Source organism: Malus domestica, chromosome 13 (genome assembly GCF_042453785.1).
Source record: "Malus domestica chromosome 13, GDT2T_hap1".
In the NCBI taxonomy this organism is placed as follows: Eukaryota; Viridiplantae; Streptophyta; class Magnoliopsida; order Rosales; family Rosaceae; genus Malus; species Malus domestica.
In genome coordinates, this window is record NC_091673.1 from 23,303,183 (window position 1) to 23,324,168 (window position 20,986).

General features: G+C 41.0%; 1 protein-coding gene across 1 annotated transcript; it reads right to left on the bottom strand.

Annotated features, from left to right (window-relative positions):
* Positions 1 to 17,805: 17,805 nt before the first annotated feature.
* On the bottom strand, positions 17,806 to 18,447 carry LOC139190879 (uncharacterized). Its single transcript, XM_070811370.1, has 2 exons — positions 18,249 to 18,447; positions 17,806 to 18,167 (listed from the first exon to the last, which is right to left on the bottom strand). Exons 1-2 carry the CDS (start codon positions 18,445 to 18,447, stop codon positions 17,806 to 17,808), a joined length of 561 nt encoding a protein of 186 aa, XP_070667471.1.
* Positions 18,448 to 20,986: the final 2,539 nt, after the last annotated feature.

The window sequence follows — 20,986 nt, forward strand, 5'->3', positions numbered from 1 at the left end:
CACGACAGAGAGATATGTGTTTGTAGGGTTGTGTAGAGGATGTGTTATCCCCCCTACGTAGTGCCTTTATTTATAGTATAATAAGGGGGGGGGAATAATCCTTCTCCTCCAAGGAATACAAGTCCTAATGGGGAAGAATAACTAGTATCAAATCTAATATAGGATTTACACAATCACACTTAAATATAATGTTTATAACATAAACTTATTTTTTAGTGTTGTCTTTTTTAGTCTCCAATTTGATTGTATCTATAAGGCGTCATGCTTTACATTGGCCATGGCTAATGCGTGTATCTATAGTTGTGGATGCAAATTTCTTCCTCGATCTTGGACAAAATTGCACCTACCAAACAATTAACACCTTAGGTCAAGGCCAAGAGCCTCACGCGCCCACAATGAATGGGGGGGGGGGGTTTGGCCGAAGAATCTTTGATGCCAAAGTTAGAATTTAGAGAGAAAAAGTGTTTAATAATTCTAGAGAATTTAAGAAAGAGTTGGAAGTAGTTTTTGGGAGAGAATGATGAGCTATATATAGGGATATGGCCGACCCTATTAGGAGAATAGGGACCGGCCATTTAGTTATTTTTTGGGTGTAAATTGTGGTTAATTAGGCTTTAATAGATTAATTAGGTAATAAATCTATTAATTGACTATTAACATATTTTGAAAGAAATTATTTGCGGAGTTATGGAATGATTAAGATAATTAGCTAATTGATTAGCTGAAAAAGGGAAAATGAGGTAAAAAATATATGGAATGAAATAGGTTTTGGGAGTTACCTTGTAGAAGGGATTTGATGAGATAGGTTTTGAATTGTTACCTATTTTGGGCACTTTTGACTTGGTTGAGGGATGATTACTTGCTGCTCACGCGTAGGAATCTTGTTATGCCTCAAGGGTATTTTTGTCCTTTTCTGAACAAAAATCCACTTGTCGCCTTGTGATTATTTTTGGCTCAACAAATGCCCCCACACCTATTGGGCTACTTGTAGGAAAGGGCAGCAGGTGTAGAGATCTTCTTGCTTTAGGAAACGTAAGACTGCTTCCTATTTTGATGTAGATTCCCTATTTAATAGGAAATTAGATCATTCTAGGAAAAAGAAATAAATTTATCTCAAAGCCTATTTAAGTCCACCTTAAGTGGGTTATTAAATCATCTTTGGAGAGCGATTTATTCTACCCTACAAGAGAGAGAGAGAGAGAGAGAGAGAGAGAGAGCTTAGGGGATATTTGTTCCCCCTCATTTAGCAATCTTCTACATCTTGCCCGTGCAAAGGACCATCTTTCGTTGATTTCTTCGTCTTCTTTGCGCCGCATCGATGTAAAAATTTTAATTTTTGTTGTTTTTTTCTTGGATAGTGCTATCGTGGGGTAGCTGTCGGGGTGGTGTGGCACGTTGGCTGGCAAGGGCCAGGAGTCGGCTTGGCATAGGCTGATGAGGTGTTGTGGTAGGGACTACTGTTTTAGACTGTTCAACTTAGCTAGAGCCATGGACAACTTGTGCGGCTGGGGTCGTAGATTTAAGCACTAAGATGTAGTGCTAGACGGGCTGCATGGCTCATGTCTTTTGGGCTCTTAGTCTTAACGCGGGCTAGGCGGGTGATTGAAAGAAAGGAGAAGGTCGCGGGCCTCATGAGCTGCTGGAATGCTGGGCATGCAGGCCTTATGCCTGCTGGAATGCTAGATTGAGCTCATCTGCTGAGTACCGTGAATGGCGTTGGCTACTTAGTTCTCTTCGCCGGGAGAAAGGTGGACTACTCCTGAAAGATGAGGTAAAGAGGATCAAGGCAGATGCATTGGCTCGTCTGATCGTTGTCGTGGAGCCTACTATGAATAAAGGTGAAAAAAAAAGATCTTCCCTGCCTGCTCAAGAGATGCCGGTTGAGAAAAAACTAAAGATTTTCTCCGCTGCTCATGAGGGTCTGCATGTGCCGAGATGCCTGTGCTTAACATAACTTCTTCTAATGGGAAGAAAAAATGAGGTTGCTAGATCTAAGCATGTGGTGCCTGCCATGTCGAGAATGGCTAGTACAATTGCTGATAGGATTGCTCAACATAAAGGTCCTGTCATGCCCCTAGTGCCGAAGTCTGTACCAAGATGTCTGTTGGGAGCTAAGTTCGGTTCACCTTTGGAGAGGCTTGCTACTATGAATAATGATAAGATGGACTCTGTTGCTAAAGTGGTGCCAATGCCTATTCCCTTTGCTGCTGAGACTGATTTGCCTGCTAGGAAGGAGGAGACTGCTCGCGTGGGCAGCTGTGAGAAATCCACTAAGCCTGTTTCTGGGGAGGCTGCTGAGATCTGTGTGCTTTTGAAACTAGATCTGTTTGAAGACATGGACGCTTGTGCCAAGTTTGTTGATGGCGGTAAAAAGGTTGTTTGCCCAAGTTCTTTTGCGAAGCATACGACCCAATATAGAAGGACTGCTCTACTTGTTATGATGTATATATTGCAAGGCTGCCAAGGAATTGGTGAAGACTATGGCAGCTAAAGCTTATTCCTCAGCCGATGAGATCAAGAGGTTGGATTTTGAGCTTGTTGCTTTGAAGGGGTCTAATATTTTTGCCCCCACTTCTCTGCAGCTTGAGACCGCTCGTCACGAGATTGTTGACTTTAAAACTAGGCTTGACGCGATCCAAGTTAAGTATGAAAGTATAAAGAATGAGATTGGATGTTACATACCTTAGATTCAAGATCTTGAGTTTGTAGTTTCTGAGCTTTGTTTTGCTGCTTATGCAAAGGATGAAGAGTTGATTGCTGCTTATAATCAAGTGATCCACTTCAAGAGAATCATCGATAGGCTTGAACCCCAAGTGTTGGAACTTCAAGGTGTACTGAAGATCAACGAAAGTTTGAAGAAGGAAGTGGATAAGTTGCAGCGTGTCCGTATTGGTTTGCTTGAGAAGAATGAGCAGCCGAAGGGTGAGAATGATGAGCTTGAGGTTTCGAAACCTTTTCTATTTCTCTAGAACACTTGCTTGCTTTTACTTTGGAAGCTTCCATTGGTGACATAGTTGGAGAAGTTAGTGCCCAGGCTGAGGCAGCAGGGGGAGAAGCGCCGGATGATGCGGTTGCTAAGAACGTCACGGCTGCTGAAGGTGTGGCAACCGAGTAGTCGTGGGATGTCCAAGTTGTTGTAGTTTTCTAGGTAGCCTTTAGGATTTTATTTGTTTTTCCTTGTAGCTCTTGTTTTGCTTGAACTCATTTGGCCTTTGCTAATTGTTTATAAACATGCTTCTTTCGTTTTTCTTCATTTTTGTTTCTTTTATTCATGCCCTAACCTTTAGACTTGATAGACCAGTGGTAGGCATGATACTTTTTTATTAGCAGACAAGCTCGCGTAGCCTATGCAGCCGTAGGTGTTGGTGTAGAACTTTGTAAAGTTGCTAGCCATAGGGTTGGCAGCCAGATGCCTTACTTACAGAAGCAGACAAGTCCGCGTAAATGAAGAAAAACGAATTCCGTAGGTTGCGTAGCAAGTATCATAACACTTTAGGACTTGGTGTAGGTTGTTCCGCACTTGGCAGGGGTAAAGCTTATCGACTACGTAACATGTCGGTAGTGGATAAAGCTTCGTATATGTGTGTTAACTTTTTTAGCCTTTCATAAGAATGTGCGGTTGTATAAGTCTAGCACGATTTTACTGCTCGAAGGGCAAGCCGTAGGCAATCTTCCGGAAACCGTAGGCTACCTTAGTGCACTCGGTAGCAGCTTTAGGGTTCCAGGGCAGCCGTCTATAGGGCATACTGCGTAATGTGCCCCCTCCGTCTCTAGGGCCTGATTCCCCACGAATTAGGCTAAAAGACCCAAAATCCTTCAGTTAGCTAAGCCTTGAAAAAGACCATTGTGGCTACTTCTAAGAATCCTGGTGCAAGCCATTATGCATCTAGTTATATTAGGGCAACCAGGCTTATCCACGTCTGGATATTCGGAGTGTAAAGTTTATCCTTCCATCTTGGAGAACTGACCCATGTGGGTGTCGGGGAATTGGTTTACCCTCTCGCATTGGAGAGAAATTAGTTTACCCTATCGTATTGGAGAGCATGGTTGGTTCCTCGGGGGGCTTAATTTCTGCGATGAGTCCCTCAGAAGGGCGCAGTCTTCTTTTGAAGTGCAAGAGTGATCATTTGTTGTAAACATGCAGCCGTGCCAAGTTGTGATTACTTCTGAATTCCTCATTGAAAAATGAGTGAAACGAACAAGAACTTAGCTGTAAGGTAGGAACTGCATAACAACTGATAGTCATCGGCTTGTGAGGTGGTGCTCGTCGAGCTTCTTGAGTTTTTAGGCTTTGATGTAGTAGGAGGTCACACATGGTACTTCTTCAGATTGTAGGCGTTCCACTGCTTTTCGATCTTTTTATCATTTCATGGTGGCGAGGGTGTAATTACTCTTGCTGCCTACTCTGCTGATCTTGTACGGACCTTCCCAGATAGGATCAATCTTTTTGGAGCCTTTTTTGCAGGCAGTGATGAAGGCTTTTCTTAGGACTAGATCTTCAGGTTGGAACTGTCGGATCTTGGCCCTTTTGTTGTAGTTGGAAATAAGTTGTTGCTGGTAGGCTGCGATGTAGGTGATGGTCTGCTCCCGCTTGTCCTTTACTAGATCTAAGCTTGTGGTTATCTTCTTACTGTTCTACTCAATGCTTAGTAATAGTGCGGTGATACTTGGCTTAATGACATTGGGATGAATGATTGCTTCTGAGCTAAATGCTAAGGAGAAAAGAATCTCACCGGTTGATCGTCTTTTGGTGGTGCGATATGCCCATAAACATCTTATAGGAGCGTATTTATGCGACTTAGTTAGCTTGTTTTCTTGCATTTATGTTGTTAGTTCCTAGTTATTTATGTATTTTAAGCTATTTTCGTGTGTTTGTAGGTTCAAAGGGTTAAAGTAGCAACAAAATGCATTTTGGTGCCTTTTGGAGCAGTTTTGGGCTTAGAATGGATAGCACATGCATGGACCAAGGTGGATGGACGAATTTGAAGACCAAAAGAGGCTAGGATTATACTGAAGTTATGAAGAAATTAATTCAAGAAAAGGAAGTAAAGGATGCAAGCAAGAAAGAAGGAATGTTAGCCAAAGTTACCTTATTTTGTCCTAAACTTTCCTAATCCTTCACCACTTAAGTTCTAAATGCAAGGAAGCCTCCTAAATATTTTAGGAGACTTGAATAAATGTTCTAGAAGGCTTAATCCCATTCCCAAAGGTTTGCCGCACCTATCCCTTAATCTTTCCTTGCCGCACAAGGAAGGACATTCCCTTTCCCTTTCCTTTCTTCCCTTGCCGTGTAGTCTCCTTTCCCTTTCTCTCTAGGGTTTGATGCACTTCCCTTTCCCTTTTCCCTTGGATTCTAATTTGACTTAGCCTTTTCCTTGTGGACTTAGAGTTAAAATCTTTCTAAAATAATAAAAAACTTTAATTCCCTTTTCCATTAATTTCTGCCTCACCCTAGCTTTAATTCCCTAGGGTTTTGACATACTTTGGGATATATTTAAGTGTGTGCCGCAACTTTTGGGGGAGACACCATTCATCACCACAAAAACACACAAGAACATCCCTTGCCGCAGCCATACACCATTCATCACCACCATTCATACTTTCACCCTTTCTCTTCCATACTATTCACCACTCAACCCTACACCCATACCTTGTGCTGCAGCAAAGAAGGAGGACCCTTAGACGTGCTTGCCATTCAAGTTGGATTGCTGGACCGTTTTTAGGTGTTTTCAATCTTTTGTTTTCAATATCTAAGTTTATGTATCTTTGTTTTGCGAACATGAGGAGCTAGACTCGTTTTAACTAGGGGAAAATTCAAAGCCATGAACATATTTGCAATGTGAATTGTTTACTTCCAGTTGTGATTCTATGAATCGTGAATTCAATTTACTTAACTGTTTGATTCAGAACTTATTCATGTTTGTGGATTAAGGATGCATACTTAGTTTGCATGCATGAATTTGATGCTAGAATATAAGGGAATTTCACCTAATAGTTATGAACTTATATTCATAAGTAGTGGAGGTTGTTAGTCACAATCGTGTTAAGTAGATTCCTGGCAGGAGTATCATGCTCATGGTAGTTACGAATGCTTTGTCAATGCTTATGATTTTCACAAAGCTTAATGATCTTTGATTGTATCTTTATTATGTTGTTCATATAGGGAACTTTTGAAGAATAATTTGAGTTGCCGATGCGTTATCCATCCAATTCAACGACTTAAGTCTTTAGTTTACTTGTTTTACTTTAATTTCGTCAAACACTCAATCCCCTTTACTTTATTGTGTCAAATTAGTTAGAATATGTCCAAACGTGTGTTTTAAGTGTTTTAAAGTGTTTTGAGTCAAGTAAAATCAATTTTCGTCCAAATCACCTCCTAGTGTCTAGTTTGCGTCTATTTAATTGTTTTGTGCTATTTTGAGTCTTTTTAGTTTGTTTTGAGTTCGTTGAGTCTGGTTAAGTGTTTTCAAGCCTAATTTTATGTTTTTAAGTCAGTTTTAAGTAGATTAGCAATCCCTCCTAATCCCCGATCTAGAACAATCCTTACTTACATCTTTACTACAATTATCAATAAGAGGGTTTAATTTGAGTGTTAGTTTTTATAACATCAAATTTTTGGCACCATTGCCTGGGATTAGCAACTTTGCTAATCCCCCATTGTTTCTTTTTGTTTATTTTCGTGTCTTTTTTTTTCTCAGTTTCTGACCTTGTTTCGTTTTCTTGTTTTTAGGTACTAGTTTATGACTCGAAGTTCTTAACCAGTTCGTGAGCATATCTTTGACTTGGACGACGATTTTGAGAAGGAAGAGGAATCAGCAAGAATCTAATCCACCTAGCCTTGACCTCGTGCTTGAAGAAGAAGAAGTAGAAGAGGAAGAATAGCCCACGGCTCAGGAAGTAGAGGTAGCACAAGTCATGGCAACGAACAATCGAACAATCAAGGAACTCTTAGCTTCGGGATTGGACAATGCCGTGCCCTTATTCATTCAATATCCCATGGCAGCTTAAGGCAAGACCAAAGAGTTCGAGTTGAAGTCCATTTTGTTGCATCACATTCCAAAGTACCATGGGCTGTCCATGGAGGATCCTAACAAGCATTTGAAGGAATTTGAATTGGTTTGTTCAAGCATGACCCCAGTCAACGTCGATGGAAGCATATCGAAGATGAAAGCTTTTCCATTCTCTCTTATGGACAAGGCTAAAGATTGGTTGTATGAATTGGCACCTGGAACTGTCACATCTTGGGAGAGCATGAAAAGAGCATTTTTAGAGAAGTTCTTTTCAACATCAAGAATCATTCTTTTGAGGAAGCGGATTAGTAGCATTCAACAAAATCAAGGAAAATCATTTCCGGCATACTACGAACGTTTAAAGGCTCTTGTTGCATCATGTCCCCAACATCAAATGAAAGAAGAGCTTCTCATTCAATATTTTTACGAAGGATTTCTTCCCATTGAACGACAAATGCTAGACACCTCAGTGGGTGATGCATTGGTTGACAAAACACCGGTTGCTGCCAAGACTTTAATTGCCAACCGTGCCTTGAATGCACAACAATACGAAGGAGTTGGATAAAGGGAGCCCCCATAGCAGCAACCCCAAGTGAATGAGGTGAGTACAATTTCTGAAATTCAATCTTAATTAGCTAACCTCACTGTTCTTATGTCACAGGTTGTGGATGGATCCAAAATGCAAAGTGTGGCCATATGTGGAGTGTGTTCTATGCAAGGACATCTCAATGACCAATGCCCTCAATTGATTGAGAATGGAGGATGGGAAACTACCCATATCGTGGGTTATCAAGGTTAAAATCAGCCATGAAATGATCCGTACTCCAACACTTACAATTCGGGCTGGAGAGATCATCCAAACTTCAAGTGGAGGGAACCTCAATAACCTATACAACAAGAAGGATTTCGACAGCCACCCCCTGGGATGTTTCCAAGGCCATACGCACCACCATAACCTCCACCACAATCTGTCCAAACAAACTCAGGTTTGTCCTTAGATAATGATAAACTTCTTCAATTACTAACTTCAAGCCAAAGAGATTAATGAAGTGAAAAAGCAAATTGGGCAGATGGCGGAGTTTATGGGGTAGTTTAGAGAAGAAGGTAAACTACCTAGCTCCACCCTTGTCAATCCAAAAAGAGGCTTTGAATCGGCCAAGGCAATCATATTGAGAAGTGGAAAGGAGGTAGGAACTGATCCACAACCATCTAAATCACGTCAAAAAGAGGACAAGAAGTTGCAATTCGAAGAGGAGGAACAAGACAAGGCCATGGAAAGGAAGGAAACAACCTTGCCACAACCTCTTACACCACCTAATTCATCCACCACAGGTAAGATAGGTCCAATTTCTGTTAATTATAACCTTATTCCGCCCAATGTACCTTTTCCTCGCAGATTCATGCAATCAAAGAAGGAAGAGAGTGACAAAGACATTCTTGAGACGTTTAGGAAGGTACAAGTCAATATCCCACTCTTGGATGAAATCAAACAAGTCCCAAAGTACGCCAAATTCTTGAAAGAACTTTGCACAACAATGAAGATGGTTTCGAACAAAGAGGTGGTAAGGGTAGGTGAGAATGTTTCAGCCGTCTTGCAAGCAAACTGCCCCCTAAATGCAAAGATCCCGGTAGTTTTACAATTCCTTGTGTTATTGGCAATACTCGGTTTGAACATGCTATGTTAGACTTAGGTGCATCCACTAATGTCATGCCCTATTCAATTTATGCATCTATGAACTTAGGTGAGCTAAAAAATGATGAAGTGATTATTCAATTAGCCGATCGATCTAATGCTTATCCAAAAAGAGTTTTGGAGGATGTTTTGGTGCAGATCAATCACTTAATCTTTCCGGTGGACTTCTATGTGCTTGAAATGGAAGATTCGGACCGTTCTCTGCCATTGCTAATCCTACTTGGAAGGCCATTCATGAAAACAGCCCGCACCAAGATAGATGTGTTCAAGGGGACGTTATCCATGGAATTTGATGGGGATGTTATTGATTTCAATCTTTCTGAAACTATAAAGTATTCTAGTGATGATCATTCTTGTTTTTCTATTGATATAATTGATTCATTGGTGCATTAATACTTTGAAGATTTGAATGATGATGCCCTTGAAACAACCATTACGAAAGGAATGGGCCTAAAAAACAATGGGGCATAATCTATGCTCACCCATGGCAAGCATAAAGACATCCATGCCGTGTACCCTAGTGAAGAAGTAGTTGAGATGGTGGCTGCCCTAAAGTCATTGCCACAACAAAATGGTAAGCTTTTGATTCCAATTTCAAGTTCAATTTCAACTAATAAAATGCTACCCTCAGTAATTCAGGCACTTTCCCTCGAACTTAAACTGTTACCAAGCCATTTGAAGTATGTTTTCTTGGGAAAACAAGAAACTTTGCCCGTCATAGTTTCTTCCTCACTCATGGCACAAGAAGAAGAAAAGTTGGTGAGGGTGTTGAAGGAATGCAAAACAGCCATTGGATGGACATTGGCCGACATCAAGGGTATAAGTCCTACAACTTGCATGCATCGTATACTCTTAGAGAAGGGGGCTAAACCGTCTCGAGAAGCTCAACGCCGACTCAACCCTCCAATGATAGAAGTAGTAAAAAAGAAGATTATCAGGTTACTTGATTGTGGAGTGATCTATCCAATCTCTGTTAGTCGGTAGGTTTCGCCGGTCCAAGTTGTTCCCAAGAAATCTGGAGTCACCATGGTGAAGAACGAAAAGAATGTGCTTGTGCCTACACGTATCCAAACCGGTTGGAGAGTTTGCATTGATTATAGGAAGCTCAACGTCACCACAAGGAATGATCATTTCCCTTTGCCATTCATTGATCAAATGCTTGAAAGGTTAGCTGGTTATGCATTTTATTGTTTTCTTGATGGTTATTCAGGTTATAATCAGATTGTAATAGCCCCGGAAGATCAAGAAAAGACCACTTTCACTTGCCCATTTGGTACTTTTGCTTATCGTTGAATGCCATTCGGTTTATACAATGCACCAGCCACATTTCAAAGATGCATGGTAAGTATTTTTTCAGATTATGTTGAAAAGATCATTGAAGTATTCATGGATGATTTTAGTGTTTTTGGTAAGTCATTTGATGCTTGCTTGGATAATTTGACCTTAATCTTGAAACAATACGTTGAAACTAACCTTATTCTAAATTGGGAGAAATGTCATTTCATGGTAAAACAAGGCATAGTTTTGGATCACATAATCTCTGAAAAAGGAATTGAGGTTGATAAATAAAAAATAGATCTTGTACGCTACTTACCCTCTCTCACTTACCCTCTCCCACATCGATGAGAGAGGTTCGTTCTTTTTTTGGACATGCAGGATTCTATAGGCGATTCATCAAGGATTTTTCCAAAATTTCCTAGCCCCTTTTTCGTCTCCTTAAAAAAGAAGTGCCATTCAAGTTCAACGAGGAATGTAAGAAGGCCTTCAAACACCTTAAGGAATTGCTCACTTCGGCCCCTATCATAATTCCACTAGATTGGAGTCTTCCTTTTGAGCTCATGTGCAATGCCTCAAATTATGCAATTAGAGCTGTTTTAGGCCAAAGGAAGAACAATCAGCCACATGTCATCTATTATGCTTCCCGGACCCTGAATGATGGTCAATTAAACTACTCCACCACTGAAAATGAACTCCTTGCTATTGTGTTTGCATTAGATAAATTTCGTTCTTATTTAATTGGCACTAAAGTCATTGTTTACACTGATCATGCAGCTTTGAAGTATTTGCTCACAAAGAAAGAAGCCAAACCAAGGCTTATTAGCTGGATGCTTCTTCTCCAAAAGTTCAATATTGAAATTAGGGACAAGAAAGGGAGTGAAAACATGGTGGCAGACCACTTGAGCCTTTTGGTGCATAATGAGGAGTCATTACCTATTCCATAAACGTTCCCTGATGAGCAATTGATGTCCGTTAAGGTAAGTGAACCATGGTATGCAGATTTGGTGAATTATTTGATGTCTAAACAAGTTCCAAGCAACCTAAACAAGTACCAACATGATAAACTTAAAAAGGATGCACGGTTTTATGTTTAGGATGACCCATATTTGTGGAAATATTGCTCTGATCAGATTGTGCGTAGGTGTGTGCATGAGTCCGAATTTCATTCAATTTTAACTTTTGTCACACATATGCATGTGGTGGTCATTTTGGCACACAACGTACAACACATAAGGTTTTAGAATGTGGATTTTATTGGCCTAATGTCTTTAAGGATGCTAGAACTTTTTGTATGACTTGTGATCGCTGCCAAAGAACAGGAAATATAGGTCAAAAAGACCAAATGCGGTAACATCCATTCTCGCTGTCGAAATTTTTTATGTTTGGGGCATTGATTTCATGGGTTCTTTTCCTTCCTCACATGGTTTCCTTTATATTTTGCTTGCTGTGGATTATGTGTCGAAATGGGTGGAAGCAAAAGCCACCCATACTAATGATTCTAAAGTGGTTGCAAATTTTGGAGAAGACCGTGGGACCAACTCGGAAAGATTGGAGCTTGCGTTTGGATGATGCACTGTGGGCGTATCGTACAACCTACAAAACACCCATTGGCATGTCCCTATTTGGGCTTGTCTATTGCAAACCATGCCATCTTCCCGTGGAATTAGAGCACAAGGTGCATTGGGCTGTCAAAACATTCAACATGGACATAGATGCGGGTGGCATTCATAGGAAGCTTCAATTGAATGAACTTGAAGAGATTAGGCACAAGGCTTATGAGAATGCTCGAATTTACAAAGAGAAGATAAAGGCATTCCATGACAAGATGATTCGTAGCAAGACATTCTTAATAGGGTAGAAAGTGTTACTCTTCAATTCCCGCCTTTGTTTGTTTCCCGGTAAGTTATGTTCTAAATGGATTGGCCCGTTTGTTATTACTAATGTCTTCCCTATGGTGCAGTCCAAATCCAAAGTTTCAAGACCGGCCAAACATTCAAAGTGAATGGACACCGTTTGAAGCCTTACTACGATCTTTTTTAGGAGCATGTGGTGGAGGACATACCCCTCCATGCCGTGGGCTCCAATGAAGTTTGAATGGAGGTATTCGTCCGGCTGCACGACGTTAAAGCAAGTGCTTCTTGGGAGGCAACCTATGCATTCAACTAGGGAACAATGGAATTCTCACTCCACAACTAGATTTGCGTTCCTAAACCCTTCTCTTTATTGCATTTATTTTGCTATGTTTGTCATGATTAGTTCATTGTTTATTTGTTTGTTTGCTTTTGTGTGAGTTTATGTTTGAAACATTGAGGACAATGTTTGTGTGGGGGGGGGGTAAACAAAGTGTTTTTCATTGAATTTCATGGGTTTTTATCACCTATCCCCTCTAGAGTTGTTTCTAACTATTTTAAGTGTTTTTAGTGCGTTTTGAACTATTTTGGTGTGTTTTAAAAAGAAACTACAAAAATTTAACAAAAACATTAGAAAAAGTTTTGAAAAACCCAAAAAAGAGTTGTTTTAGAGTTGTTTTTGTGTGTTTGTGTCTTAGGGTACCTTCCAACACAATGATGAGGATTTGGTTTTAATTGCATGATTGTTAAAGAAAGTTACAAATATGGGTGGAAGTTTGATATGCCTTTGGTTAGTACTTGGTTGTAGTTGACGTTTATGAATTCACATGTAATAACAAAGGAAAAAAAAAAATCAGTTTTTGTAACATGCTTGAAGGAAGGAACTTAAACTAACGCTACATCCCTGATAGACTTGAGCTTATTCCTTGTTTGGAGAGTTATTAATCTGTGAATCCTTGTTTTCTAAAGTCGTTGCATGATCTCATTATTTCTTTGCTTGGTTGCTACTTAGAATGCGTTTTTCATGTTTTTAGTTCCAAATACTAGAACTAATGTCCGGTTCATTCAAAGCTTAAAATTGAGTGCATAACATATAACAAGATGAAGTTGTTTAGTAGTTACCACCAGAGCCAAAAAGCCTTCATCCCATGCATTTGTTTTGTAGGTTTAACCCCTTTGAGCCTTGTTTAGCCTATTTTCTTTGTTAGCCACATTATCCCTACCTAGCCTAGAATAGGACTATCCATACCCTTGTTCTTAAAGTGTAGTGGAGCATAACTTAGAAGGAATTCCTTTTGACGAACATTATGCAGAAAAACAAGTGTGGGGGAAGGGTTTTCAAAGTGTGTTTTGTGTGCCAAAGAAATAAGGCACGGGTAAGGAAAAAAAACGTGGAAAAAGAAAAAGAAAATAAAAAGTGTGTAGAAAAGAAAAGAAAAAAGTTCAAAATAAGTGAGAATGAACTCACAAGTATTGATTGTTGAAGAATGGGTCCAAAAGTATGAATCTGGCCCTAAGTGTTTTGTTAATCTTCCCTTTGTGTTTAAAGTGGATTTGTGCATTCAAAAGTGAATTCTAAGTGTCATTTTCATTACTTTGCTCACTATTGCTTTAAGAACATTTGTCTATCCTTACCTTTCTTTGTTAGCCAATACCCTAGCCCCGTTACAACCCTTAGACTTCAATCTTGGGTGTTATGTGTTTCAATCTGTGGAGTTTAAAATTGGTATGAGCATATGGAATCCCTGGTTATTGCTTCTAAGTAGTGGCATTCCGTTCATGAGATCGTATATATACATGCATTAATAATTCCAGAAATTGCATTCTTTGTTTAAAAGCATATATGAGTACTAGTCTACATGTTTACATCAATCTTCTCACATATACCTAGTATAGGGAGTGTAGTCAGAAAATCTGTGTGAAAATAGAGAGTATATCCGGTGAGGAATTGAGGGAATTCTCTATGGCATGTTACTACATTCAAAATGTTGTTTTAATTGATTAAATGCGAGCTAGTAAGTGGTGACTGTGATTAAGTATGTGATCGAGGGTAAAGACAACTAAAATCTATGTAAGTGGTAATCTTTGGCATGTCATGTTTCATTGGAAATCCCTGAGGCAAATGTTGGAAGGTTTAGGTTATGTTTTGTTTGTTTCGTTTGTTTTGTTTTGCTTGAGGACCAGCAAAAGCTAAGTGTGGGGGAATTTGATAGGAGCATATTTATACGACTTAGTTAGCTTGTTTTCTTGCATTTATGTTGTTAGTTCCTAGTTATTTATGTATTTTAAGCTATTTTCGTGTGTTTGTAGGTTCAAAGGGTTAAAGTAGCAACAAAATGCATTTTGGTGCCTTTTGGAGCAGTTTTGGGCTTGGAAGGGATAACACATGCATGGAGCAAGGTGGATGGATGAATTTGAAGACCAAAAGAGGCTAGGCTTATGCTGAAGTTATGAAGAAATTAATTCAAGAAAAGGAAGTAAAGGATGCAATCAAGAAAGAAGGAATGTTAGCCAAAGTTACCTTATTTTGTCCTAAACTTTCCTAATCCTTCACCACTTAAGTTCCAGCTGTAAGGAAGCCTTCGAAATATTTTAGGACACTTGAATAAATGTTCTAGAAGGCTTAATCCCATTCCCAAAGGTTTGCCGCACCTATCCCTTGATCTTTCCTTCATTTCCGCGTAAGGAAGGACATTCCCTTTCCCTTTCATTTCTTCCCTTGCCGTGTAGTCTCCTTTCCCTTTCTCTCTAGGGTTTGCCGCACCTCCCTTTCCCTTTTCCCTTAGATTCTGATTTGACTTAGCCTTTTCCTTGTGGACTTAGAGTTAAAATCTTTCTAAAATAGTAAAAACTTTAATTCCCTTTTCATTAATTTCTGCCGCACCCTAGCCTTAATTCCCTAGGGTTTTGACATACTTTGGGATATATTGAAGTGTGTGCCCCAGCTTTTGGGGGAGACACCATTCATCACCATAAAAACACACAAAAACATCCCTTGTCGCAGCCATACACCATTCATACTTTCACCCTTTCTCTTCCATACAATTCACCACTTAATCCTACACCCATACCTTGTGCCGCATCAAAGAAGAAGAAAGACCCTTGGACGTGCTTGCCATTCAAGTTGGATTGCTGGACCGTTTTTAGGTGTTTTCAATCTTTTGTTTTCAATATCTAAGTTTATGTATCTTTGTTTTGCGAACATGAGGAGTTAAACTCATTATAGCTAGGGGGAAATTCAAAGCCATGAACATATTTGCAATGTGAATTGATTACTTCCAGTTGGGATTCTGTGAATCGTGAATGCAATTTACTTAACTGTTTGATTTAGAACTTATTCTTGTTTGTGGATTAAAGATGCATACTTAGTTTGCATGCATGAATTTGATGCTAGAATATAAGGGAATTTCACCTAATAGTTATGAACTTATATTCATAAGTAGTGGAGGTTGCTAGTCACAATCGTGTTAAGTAGATTCCTGGCAAGAGCATCATGTTCATTATAGTTACGAATGATTTGTCAATGCTTATGATTTTCACAAAGCTTAATGATCTTTGATTGTATCTTTATTATGTTATTCATGTAGGGAACTTTTGAAGAATAATTTGAGTTGCCGATGCGTTATCCATCCAATTCAATGACTTAAGGAAAATCTGAGGGTTAATTAGTGCTGTTCACGGTTAATCTGGGGTGCTGAGGTTCATGGTTTATTGGAAAAGCAACTGGAAATCGATTTGTGTGCAAGTGTGTCATGTCTAGAGAAGGCCCCTTTAGCTAGCTTATCATCCATCCAATTCACCAATTTCGTGCCAAAATCTGTTTAAGTCTTTAGTTTACTTGTTTTACTTTAATTTCGTCAAACACCCAATCCCCTTTACTTTATTGTGTCAAATTAGTTAGAATCTGTCCAAACTTGTGTTTTAAGTGTTTTAAAGTGTTTTAAGTCAAGTAAAATCAATTTTCATCCAAATCACCTCCTAGTGTCTAGTTTGAGTCTATTTGATTGTTTTGTACTGTTTTTAGTCTTTTTAGTTTGTTTTGAGTTCGTGGAGTCTAGTTAAGTGTTTTCAAGCCTAGTTTTATGTTTTTAGGTCAGTTTTAAGTAGACTAGCAATCCCTCCTAATCCCCGGTCTAGAACGATCCGTACTTATATCTTTACTATAATTGTCAATAAAAGGGTTTAATTTGAGTGTTAGTTTTTATAACAATAACATCTGGGGAGTTCATCTGGCCTTTTCCCTTCTTGTTGGTTAGGGATTTCTTGAGGCAGTCGAGGATCATCTTGTTGGATGTTTCAGCCCGCCACTGCCTTGAGATATCTTGGCATGAACATGTGCTGCTTGATGCTATACTTTTGGAAGAACTTCGCCACATCTTGGCCCACGAATTACGGGCCGTTGTCGGGGACAATGGACTGAGGGATGCCAAATCGGCAAATGATGTTCCTCCATATGAAGTGCTCTATGTCCGTCTGAGTCGTGGTCATCTTGGGCTCTGTTTCTACCCATTTGGTGAAGTAGTCGGTTGCCATGATCATCATGCCTCTGCCCCCAATAGTAGGCGGCATAGGTTCTACCAGGTTGATTGCCCACTACATGAATAGCTAAGGACTCGTCTATGGGTGTAGCTCACTGGCAGGCAGTGCTGGTACTGGCTTGTAGCCTTGGTAACGGTCGTACTTTTGTACTAATTCCTTAGCATCTTGGTGCATGGTAGGCCAGTAATAGCCTGCGTTAAGAGCCTTCTGCGCTAAGGATCGTCCTCCGGAGTGATTTCCACAAACGCCTTTGTAGATTGAGCTTAGAACCTTTAAGTCATCGGGAAGCGCTAGGCAGCGGAGATTTGGTCCGGTGTAGGATTTTCGGATGAGAATGCCGTTCCACATGTAGTAGCGTGTTGCCTTGATTTTGAGCTTCCTAGACTTTAATCTTTTTATGGGGAGTGTGCCATTGGCCAGGTAGTTTACGATAGAATCTTGTCAACTTGGAGTTGTACTAACCTGTGACACATTGGCTGTTGGCTTCGCCTCTATGCTTGGCTCGTCTAGATACTCCACCGGAATAGAGCGTTTGAGTTGATGGTCAAGGGCAGAGCCTAGGCCAGCTAGTGCGTCCACATGAGCGCCTGTGGAACTTGAGTGAGGGTGTAAGTCTGAAATACCTCAAGTAGTCTTCCTAGTGATTAGCTGGGAGTTAGAATGAATTGCGAGCTTTTTCCTGCCAAGTCTTTTGCCATTCGGAAGCCTACTAGTAGGGTCTCGTATTCTGCTTCATTGTTGGATACTTTGAAACCAAGGCATCAAACCGTCTGGATGACAAGGACTACGCCTGCTCTTGAACCTTTGTAGTTGGATGCGCCGTGGACATGCAAATGCCAGAAGTCTCCATTAGGTGGAGCAGGCACGGCCAGGGCACGCTCGGCTACCTCTAGGGCATCGTTGGGCCGCTCTGTTGCATCATGAATGCATGGTAGGGAGCCGTGGAGCTAGGGCCATGTTACATGCAGCAAGAGATGCTCAACTGTCGGTATTTGACCACTTTAGAGTTAAATTATGAAGCAAGGGTCGGCTGGTTACACGTAGTAGGAAGTAGTGCTGAACTGCCGGTACATGTTGCTCTCATGTAGAATCTTTTGAGGCGACAAGGACAAAACTTGCTTTCGAGTGTGTCCTTCCAGTGTTCATCTGCCTTTGGCGTGCCTTTTGGGCCGAGTTGTTGCGTTCGTCAGAAAACTTTGCTAGGGTCTTACGCCTTCATCGTCGCGTGTCTGGATTGGGCGGAATAATATGTCATGAGGATGACTGCATATGTTTGAAGGTAAAACTTGAGCTTCCGGGTTATAACAACTATCACCAAAGTTAGCTTTTGAATATCTAATAACATCGAGGAGAAATTTTGAACTATAAAATACAGGTAGTCAGGCCCCCAGCTCTTCTTGCATGATGGTAGAGCTTATTGCTGCTTTAGATACCATCAAACATGCGAATAAGTCCTCCGTTGCATCCGGTTTAGATTGTAAGGAGGTGATGTCGGGTACTTCTTCAAGTCCTTGAATGTGCATTGGCGAGCCTCGTCCCAAAGTGCATGCTTCTCTGCCAAAGCGAAAGAGTCTGCCAGAGTTAGATCTTCTTTCATGATCAATTTTTCGAATAACGGGTGGTCTGTTGGAAGTCCTTTTTGGAAGGTTACTTTAGTTATCGAGTCGTTGCATACGACTATCGTTGCCTTCTCTGCTTTGAACCTCCTCACATAGTTGCGAAGTGGCTCATTTGGGTTCTTCTTGACATCGAACAAATGGTCGGACTTGTTTTTGATCGACCAATAGGATGAATATTCTTTGGTGAAAACCAAAGAAAGTTCGTTGAAATTCCGGATGGATTTTTACGGTAGGGTATAGAACCAATCTTACGCCTCACCTTGTAGAGTGGTGACCAATATCTTGCGCATGAGATCATCGTTGTTTCGATAGAGGATCATTGTGCTTCCGTAGTGCTTTAAGTGTCTCTTCGGGTCTTCATCCCCTTTGAAAGATGTGAAATGTGGCATGCTGAACTCGCGTAGAGGTTTTGCCTGCTCGATCTCATCCATAAAGAGTGACCTGCTTATGTTGGTCATGTTCCGTCGTAATGCCTCGTTGGTGACCTTGTTGCGTTGGAAATTACGGAATCGTTTGGTCAAGAATCTCTCTACTTCTTCCTAAATTTGCCTTTGTTGAGGTAGTGGAGCTCTCGGATGCCCCTAACTGTGATTTGCTGGTCTAAGCTGCTTTTCCATGTGTTTGGCTCATCTATGCCGCGGATGCGGTGCATGTAGTGCTTTCCTAGCAGGCGAGCGAGTCCTTTGCAGGCTGCCGGTTGAACTTGAGCCAGATTGAGTGATTGTTTCTATCCGTTCGTCGTGCTGCCTACTCCGATGTGAGGTGGAAGATACTCTTTGCGGGCTTAACAGCGAATGAACACTTCACCTGGAAGGTTGCTCAGGTTGATTATCGGAGTGTAACCCCAACTGTGAATGTATGCTCATCTGTGGGCCTAGTCGAGAATGCATTCTCCTCCGCGCTCTAAGATGGGAGTATACACTATCTCGGGGGCCTAATAGGGAGTGTACACTACCTGAACGCTTGGTACGTGGCTGGTCAAGTGGCTGCTTGCCTGGACGCTGCTGGAGAGGTTCTTTGTCTGCCCTTGTCCTACTTTGGGACACCTCGTTTGGGGCACGTTGCATCTCGGTGCACTAGAACAGTTGGTTCACCAAGGTCGTCTGCTGTGCGAGGGTGCTCGTTAACTCTATGACTTGTCGAGACAAGTGTTGTTCTCCATTTGGGTTGGAATAGCTTGGAATGAATGCGTCTTCTTGAGCAGTGAAAATGTGGTAGACTCCAAGTGCGAGATTTGAGTTGGGAAATGCCAAATCCGTAGAAAAATGTGGTGAAAATGCTCCTGGTTCGATCGTCAATCTGCAAATTTGGAGCCGGGATAGTTGAACTAATCTTGGATCGATTTGGGCTACTTGGAAAGCCACGGGAGCAGACTGGGCCACGGAAGCAAGTTGGGCCACGAGAGTGGCCTGCTCGGCTGAAGCAGGCTGGGACACGGGAGTGGGATGCTCGGCGGGAGCAGGCTATGTCATGAGAGTGGACTGCTTGGCGGGAGCAAGCTGGGCCACGAAAGTAGGCTACTCAGCTGGAGTAGACTGGACCACAAGAGTGGGTTGCTTGGCAGGAGCAGGCCGGGCCACAAGAGTGGGCTGCTCGACGGGAGCAGGTTGTTCGGAGTGTGATGCACATGGATGCGAGACTTGGGCTCGCCTTGGCAACGCATTGAGTTTGCGTTGGGCTTGGAGTGACATGTCTTGGGTCGTGGCCTTGGTGCCGTGAGCCTTGGATGGCACAATTCAGGTCGTGGTAACGGTGCCATGGACCTTGCTGCGGGTAGTGGTGACCGTGATGGCCACCGCGGTGGTTGCCATGATGGAGCCCCGTAGCGATGGTGCCGCTCCTATGATCACATTTAGCCTTGAGGATCGCCGTGGTCCCATTTCTTTTAATGCGAGAGTCTTCTATGAGTGTGTGACTCTTTTCTCTTTGAAAGCACCAATTTGTGGATGCAAATTTCTTCCTCCTTGATCTTGGACAAAATTGCACCTACAAAACAATTAACATCTTAGGTCAAGGCCAAGAGCCTCACACACCCACGATGAATGAAGGGGCTTTGGTCGAAGAACCTCTGATGCCAAAGTTAGAATTTAGAGAGAAAAAGTGTTTGAGAATTCTAGAGAATTTTAGCAAGAGTTGGAAGTAGTGTTTGGGAGAGAATGGTGAGCTATATATAGGGATATGGCCGACCATATTAGGAGAATAGGGACCGGCCATTTAGGTATTTTTTAGGTGTAAATTATGGTTAATTAGCCATTAATAGATTAATTAGGTAATAAATATATTAATTGACTAATTAACATATTTTGAAAGAAATTATTTGGGGAGTTATGGAATGATTAAGATAATTAGCTAATTGATTAGAAGGAATTTGATGAGGTAAAAAATATATGGAATGAAATAGGTTTTGGGAGTTACCTTGTAGAAGGAATTTGATGAGATAGTTTTTGAATTGTTACTTATTTTGGACATTTTTTACTTGGTTGAGGGATGATTACCCGCTGCTCGAGCATAGGAATCCCGTTATGCCTGAAGGGTATTTTTGTCCTCTTTTGTCCAAAAATTCACGTGTAACATTGTGATTATTTTTGGCTCCACAATAGTTACCATACATGATAATATGCATATCTGAATTTACTATAGATGCTTAACCGCAATTCATAGTTACCATAATGGATTTTTTCATGGTTAACATAAGTAGAAATGGTATAACAATGCACCAAATTATTATTATTCCCATTTGATCATTGAAGTCTCTAGGTTGTTCTTATCTGTAAGACGTGACGTCTTCATTTTGTTTTTATCTGTAAGACGTGTCATGCCTTATATTAACCATGACAAATGCGCGTATCTACAATTACCATACACTATAATATGCATATCTGGATTTACCATAGACGCTTAACTGCAGTTCATAGTCAGCATCGTGCATGGATTAACCATGGTTAACTTGAGTAGATACGCTATAAGTAGAGGGCTAAAGTCACTATTGTCACCAGT

Coding starts and splice junctions, on each gene's coding strand:
- LOC139190879 (XM_070811370.1), bottom strand. CDS start 18,447: ATGACCAACATAAGCAGGTCACTCTTTATGGATGAGATCGAGCAGGCA. Junction 18,168..18,248: donor ATTGGTCACCACTCTACAAG/GTGAGGCGTAAG, acceptor TTTTCACCAAAG/AATATTCATCCTATTGGTCG.